Source organism: Pseudorca crassidens, chromosome 1, assembly GCF_039906515.1.
Source record: "Pseudorca crassidens isolate mPseCra1 chromosome 1, mPseCra1.hap1, whole genome shotgun sequence".
NCBI classification, from domain to species: domain Eukaryota; kingdom Metazoa; phylum Chordata; class Mammalia; order Artiodactyla; family Delphinidae; genus Pseudorca; species Pseudorca crassidens.
Window position 1 is genome coordinate 116,687,713 of NC_090296.1, and position 7,303 is coordinate 116,695,015.

The window sequence follows — 7,303 nt, forward strand, 5'->3', positions numbered from 1 at the left end:
TCATAGTATCTGTGGGTGCGCGCAGCTCGAGGTCTCTCATGAGGGTGTGAACCATCAGACAGGGCTGCAGTCGCATCTGAAGACTCACCTGTGGAAGGATCTGCTTCCAGGTTCACTCACTTGGTTGCCGGCAAGACTTACTTCCTCACAGGTCATTGGACTAAGGGTCTCAGTCCCTCAAGGGTTGTCGGCCGGATACCTCCCTCAGGTCCTTGCGATATGGACCTCTCCACAGGGCTGCTCACAGCATGGCAGTGAGGAAGAGAAGGTGTCCAGGATGGAAGCCACAGTCTTTTTGTCAACTCCCCTTGCAAATGACATACTGTCATGTCCTCTATATTCTATTCATTTGAAGCAAGTTACTAGGCCCCGTCTACCCATGAAAGGAGAGGATAACGTGGGGCCATCTTACAGGATTTCTTGTCACACCAACTTATAATTATCGCTGTTATTCATAAAAGTAAGACCATTCCTAACCTCTGGGACCTCACAGTCTTAAAGGTGAAACTGGCAGGTAAATTGATAATTGCTATAAAATATGTTTATGTGCCATTATAGAGGGATGTTCAGATTTCTAAGGCTGGATGAGACCGTGTGATCAATGGGATTTGCTTCAAAATAATCGCGAGGAGGGTGGTACAGGGGAAGTAGGTAAGAGTAAAGCCGAAGCAAGAGTGGTCACATGGGGACTTCCCTGGTGGTCCAGCCGTTAAGACTCCGTGCTTCCAGTGCAGGGGGTGCAGGTTCGATCCCTGGTCAGGGAACTAAGATCCCGCATGCGACGTGGAACGGCCAAAAAGTTAAAAAAAAAAAAAGAAGAAGAAGAAGAGTGCTTGCATGTTATTTCCTGAAAATGGATGATGGGTACTTGTTCTTGTTTTCCATTAAAAAAAAATTTTTTTTTCTTTTAAGTACCTTGAGAAGGTAGACGTAGTTGAATTGCTGCGATAGCCCAGGGCCATAACAAGAACCTGAAGTTGGTTCTAGTACTGGGTGTGGAGAAGGCAGGGTGAATAGCAGTTACAATGAGTAACCTTTAGCTATGGACTTGTCTGTATCAGAATGGAGGACCTGGAGAAATATTTTAAAGGGTCTCTGAGCAGACAGCACAGATGCCACAATCTCTCCACACTACAGCCTGGATACTTTGCTTCTTGGGGAAAAAAAAATTGCTCAGAGTCTGTTACTCTGGTTTTACCCACAGTTTTAATCATCACAGAAGACTGGAAGCAACCAATAAGATAATGGGGCTGTGAACAGTAGACACATGGGTCTAAGTGTGAAGAGACAACAGGTAGCTTGACACAGGGGAGAAGACATCATTGTACAGCTCTGTAATTTTACTAAAACTCACCGAATTGACTTAAAATGAGTGAAATTTACGGTACATGAATTACACTTCAGTAAATCTGTTTTTTAAACAAAAGTAGATCCAAAAAATTATACAAAGAAACTTTGAGAACTTGGAAGGCACAGGAGTGCATAGAATCACTTAGTGCAGGGCAAACACCACAGCATCCCTGTGAACAGATGTAACCAGGACTGGTTTGTTGGTTAATGAAAAAAAAAGTCAGTTAAAGGAAAGAATCACAAAAATGACATATATATATTCTTTAAACAATTTATTTTCATTTAAATGTAAAACATATACATTCATTCCACACGTTTTGATGTAGGACCAAGACCTCTTCTTTGAGGACGTCCCAGTTGGGATCTGCTATGTCTTTGTCAAATAAATCACACTTTAACTCCAGTTTCCAGTTTCAGTTTCTTTTAAGGGGAGCTTAAAATCAATCTGAAAACAAAGCCCTTGTTTTTTCAAAGTTTTCCCCAGTTTTTTTTTTTTTAAATATCTATTTATTTATTTGGCTGCTCTGGGTCTTAGTTATGGCATGTGGGATCTTCGTTGCAGCATGCGAACTCTTAGTTGTGGTGTGTGGGATCTAGTTCCCTGACCAGGGATTGAACCCATGCCCCCTGCATTGGGAGCGTGGAGTCTTAGCCACTGGACCACCAGGGAAGTCCCCCGGGTTTTTTTTTAAGACAGGTTTATTGAGGTGTAATTGACCTACGGTAAAATTCATCCTTTGTAGTGTACAGTTCCATGAGTTTTGACATATGCCTACAGCTGGGTGACCACTACCATACAATCAAGATATAGAATATTCCCCATCTTTTATGTGTATGTCATCCACACCTAATTCAGTAACAACTTTCTTAGCACACCCTTCTTCAAGATTCTCAAATGCATTCAACTTAGTTTTTACGGAAACAGCAACTCTCTTTTTGTATTCCTATTTCATCAGTTTATGTCATATTTAATTAAACTGTGCAATCATTATACAAAAACAGATGCAACTCACAGTAGGCAGTTTGAGGACCAACGCGACTGCTTATTGGTAACTTTCAGCTCAAGTGTGTGGGGTCCCCCAGGAGCCTGTGGAGGCTGCGTTTTGCAGGCGTCAGTCAGTCTGTTTTATGGAAGAAATGGAGAGGCTGGTTAATCCAGGGAGCCATCTAAGCGAGGGTCTGTCAGATTCCCATGCTTTGCTCGTGGCCACTCCAGCGATGGCTGGTGCAGACTTTGGTGCGCCGTGCTAGTCCCCTGTCAGCAGGAAAAAAAGCTGGATTCCATTCTATATCCTAAGCTTCGTTAAGAAGAGAAGGATGCAGAACATTTTAGAAAGCTTTCTATTCCGAGTGGGAGGTAAATGAAGTATTCGGTTTGAAGCCCTAGAAGGGTGAGCTTGGGATATTGGAAAACTGGCCTGTGTGGACTCATCCCTTCTTCAGTGACCCTGGATCAGTGCCCGAGGCGGGTCTGCATATGCCAGAGCTTTTCTTCTCTGCCTCACGGTGCGGGCTGGGGGTGGACGTGGGTGGGAGCCATGCGCTGAATCTGGAGAAGGGAGAGCGGCAGTGACCTGAGTCACCTGGGACACCGGCACGGGGGAGGGGTGGGAGGCCTGGGCCAGGAGGACAGCGGCTGCAAGGGGCGTGGGGGTGGAGCTGGGGGTCTGGGTGCCCCCTGGAAATGTCACCTTCTCCCCTGCTCTCTTCGGCTCACCGGCCCCCTCTCTCGCCCACCCCAGCTCCTCCGGATGTTCTTCCGGCAGCAGGATGAGATTCGGAGGTTGAAGGAGGAGCTGGCCCAGAAGGACATCCGCATTCGGCAGCTGCAGCTGGAGCTGAAAAACTTGCGCAACAGCCCCAAGAACTGTTAGCTCCCCGGCTGGGCTGCTTTCTAAGCCGATCTCTCCGTTGTTTCTACTCGTCCCTTCACTTCCCATTCTCCGGTGACCCCAGAGACAGAACCAGGACTGGAGCTGGGGGAGTGCCTGAGGACCCCACCTGCCACCTCAAGAACTGGAAGCTGACCTTTGACCTGTCGACCTCACGCTAACAAAAGCCCCCAGCCTCTCCCGGAGACCCAGGCCGGCAGCCCCTTCCCCTGCCACCCCAGGAGCCCCGGCTTCCCCTTGGCTGGCAAAGACCTCGGACTCCCCGAGGGGTGCCCTCAATGGACCAGGGAGCGGAGGGGGAAGCCAGGACCCCAGGAGACTTAGAGGTTGAACTTTTCCCCTGCAAAGGGGGCTGCCAGGACATCTCCGTGCTCCCTGCTGGGGCTCACAGTGGCCCTGATGGACGCACAGTAAGGGCTGGATTGCCGATTGCCGGCATCAGCTGTTCTCCCTCCCATCCCCCACCTCTCTCCCCGCCCCCGCCCCTCCCCCTCCCCCTCCCCCTCCCCCCCCCCAAGCCCTGGAAGCCCACTCACCTGACAAGGGTTGCGAACAGCCCAACTCCTTCCTGTCTCTTGCCCCCTCTCTCTTATCTTCAGGGAATTAAGAGGATCGCTCGCCAAGGCCATAATGCCCCCTTGCTTTCCCCTGAGGCTCTTCAAAGCTCTGGCAACACCCTTCTCCCATTGACTTTGTGAAGCAGGCAGGGTAGGGAATCGTGTCTCCATTTTACAAGTGACAGAACTGAGGGTTGCAATGGGGTAGTGGCTTCACTAAGTCACCCAGCAGATGAACAGTGGACCCAGGACCAGGACCAGTGGTGTGCAGACCTCAGGCCCGGACCCTTCCCACTGCATCAAGATGCCAATCCCACGGGGGCATCACCAGGGCCCAAGTCTCCGTGGAGGAGAAGACTGGGAGCCTCCCAACACCAGTAGTGCCAATGTGTCTCACTGCCCAGTCGAGGCCCCTCACACTCAGTGTCCCTACGTCCTCCCGGCCCCCACCTTCTGCTCCCACCCCCCAGGGGACTCCCTCTGAGATGAGGCCTCTTCCTCCTGGAGGCTGAGGCTGAGAAGGGTGCAGCTGGCCCTGGGGAGGCCGAGCAGGGGCCGGATGGCTCCGGGGGCCGCTCTGTGTGCATGTCTCGGCCCTGCTCTCTCAGTCACGGTCAGCCTTAACAGTTGTAGGATGACCACAGCCCCTCACGTGGGTGTAGCACTTTAAAGTTTACACAGCCCTTCGACACTTAGGATCCCATTTGAGCCTCATCTCAGCTCCCAGAGGACGGGAGCATCCTCCCCATTTTGCAGATAAAGAAACTGAAAAGCCGCTCAGGGTCACAGGACCCTGGGAGATGCCACATTTCACTTGGTCTTCTCCAATTTTCTTTTTTTCCTCTTTTTCTCCCTTCATTTGTCACTACCTATGGAGTCCATGAACACTGTTCTTAGAAAAGTCACAGTTTAGGGGTGAGGTCTGGCCTGGGCACCAAGAAGTGGGTGTCCACTCTTCTCTCTCATTAGCTAGGACCTACGAGATGCATTGTGCCCCACACTGCTTGTCCCACGGCCGCCCTGCAGAGCATCCATCCACACAGGCGGGGCTCCCTAAGCCCCCCCAGTGACCTGGGCAGGGAAAGCCCCCCTGACCCCTCGGGCTTTTCCCCCAAGAGCCTTCCACCCTCTCGGCCAGCTAAAGCAGGGTCTCCTCACCCCCCAGACCCCGCAGCTAGACGGTGTAAGCTTACATCTCCTCTTCCCCACACTTCTGAAGCTTTTTTTTCTTCCCCCCTGACCTCTGTGGTCTTCTGTGATTATTTATGCTGCCTCCTGAGGATAGAATTGAAATAAAATGTTTTCAACTTATCGGACCCGGGCACGGCCAGCTCATTTAACCTGGGAGGTTCCTGCTCTTGGTCACCATGGTATCTTGACGGTCAGCTCCCCGGCCACAGCTCCTCTGCTTTAGTGGAAACAACAAATCACATCCGTGTCTACAGATGCCATTTCACACTTTCATCCATCTACAGCAAGGCTTCTGAACGTCAGCCCCGTGGACGTACGGCGCCAGATGATTCTTTGCTGTGAGGGCTGTCCTGCGCCCTGTAAGCCGTTCGGCAGCATCCCTGGCCTCCACCAGTCAGATGCCACAGCGCCCCGAACCCAGTTGTGATAAACAAAAATGTCTCCAGGTATCACCCAGTGGCCCCTGGGGTGTCAGAATCGCCCCCAGTTGAGAACCACTGTTCCACAGTTATTCAGTAGGCATCTGCTGTAGGTCCAGCCCTGTGCTGGGGTCTGAAGGACACCAGTGTTTCACATTGGAATGGTGCTTCGCAGTTTACGAAGCACTCTTCCACGTATTTGACTCCTTTGATCTTCACAGCTCTAGGTGCTATGTTCTAACTGTTCCCGTTTTCCAGAAGAGCCATCAGGTCCAGAGTGTGACATGCTGAAGGTCATTTAGCGGGTGTAACGGAGAAGACACACAGGGACGAGGATCTTCTGAGCCCAGAGCCAGAGGAGGCATGTGTTCCCGGTCCTCAGCCAGGCTCAGCGCTGGGCAGGGTGTCTTCTGGGCGGAGGGCTGGGGCCCATCGTGAGACCAGGGGCTGCCAGGCTGCTGGGACACCCTCGCTCTCTGACCCAGCCAGACTTGTCATGGAGCAGAGTCGTCAGGCTGCAAAGTGGACAGGGATGTGGCAGTGTGGACAGCACAGGAAACTCAGAAGAGCCACAGGAAAGCAATGAAAGCCTTAGAAAAAAGGGCAGGAGAGGAAATGATAAAAGGCAGTGGAAGAGCAGTGGACAGGACACCGGGACAGGGAGGGCGTGGTCCAGGCCCAGCTCTGCCTCTGACGGGCTGTGTGACGGGAAGAAGTTCACTTCTCCTCTCTGGGCTTCACTTTCTCCATCTATAAAATGAGGGTATAGGGACTACCCTGGCAGTCCAATGGTTAAGACTCCATGCTTCCAACGCAGAGGGCACGGGTTCGATCCCTGGTCGGGGAACTAAGATCCCACGTGCCACGCAATGCAGCCAAAAAAAAAGGGGGGGGGATAGGAAAATTGGAGGGTCCATTCCTGGTCTAACACTTGAGTTTCCACTACACCAGCATTTGGAAGAGTGGGACAGATCCCCAAGACCACCCATTGTCTAGCACGAGTGATACAAACAAGAAGTATATCAGGCGAAGCGAAGCAGCAGGGTGGCTTCCTACAGGGCTTGGGTGCAGAAAAGTACTTTTGCTAAACATGAATTTGAAAAAGACACTCCTGGAGTTTCTGCTGTAGATCAATTCACAGTCCTGGGCTTGAAAGAAATGCTAAGGTCATTGAGAGTTTAGCCTTCGTGAGCTCCTTCTCCGGGGATGCCAAGGAAGGTGGGTGGAGCTGGGTCTTTGACTGAGGCTTCCTCCCACCTGGGCCCAGGGGAGCAGGTGAACACACAAGGTGACCTGTCTCATGTGTGCCTCTGTCCCACGGGACCCCCAGTTCTGAGCCCAACTGGGCAACTCTTTACTCATCACTTACTACGGCAGATTGTCCAAGGTCAGAGTCGAACGTGGTTTCTCTCCAGGCAGCCCACTTCCCAGCTGCATTTGTTGATGAACCCATCAATTGCTTGTTGGTTGTCCACGTGTCCTTTAGTTCCTCACATACCAGGATGTACTCCATGCCTCGTCTGTTACACTGATCCTGCTGACAGTTACGGCCTTGCCCACCATGTTGCTTTGATGATTATAACCATATAGGAGAACAAGACCCTCTAGCTCTTTGTACCCCTTCCCACTGCCATGTTCCCCACCAGGTGCTTGCTCCCTTCTTTTCTCCAAGTGAGAACATCTTAGGCTAAACTCCAGACCCTTCTCTTGTATGGAGAGGTTCCTCTGGGGCATGCCTAGAATTCTTGTCTCACAGCCCTCCACATACCAACACCTACCTGGGTTTTCAACTCAGCCTAACACACCCTGAGTGGCTGGATCTACTCAGTACTGGGCGCTGGAAACCCAGAGATGGGAAAGAACCACGCCTGGGGCTTCCCTGGTGGCGCAGTGG

The 7,303-nt window shown here is 51.5% G+C and overlaps 1 protein-coding gene across 3 annotated transcripts in view; it reads left to right on the top strand.

The window, feature by feature from the left end:
- The window catches only part of CORO2B (coronin 2B), a 140,349-nt gene extending 135,236 nt beyond the window's left edge, over positions 1–5,113 (top strand). For all 3 annotated transcript variants that reach the window (XM_067751823.1, XM_067751821.1, XM_067751820.1), the window contains exon 12: positions 3,093–5,113. In XM_067751823.1, coding sequence (XP_067607924.1) covers positions 3,093–3,224 — 132 coding nt within the window. In that variant the 3' untranslated portion in view covers positions 3,225–5,113. The remainder of the gene's footprint in view (positions 1–3,092) is intronic.
- The last annotated feature ends 2,190 nt before the right edge of the window (positions 5,114–7,303 follow it).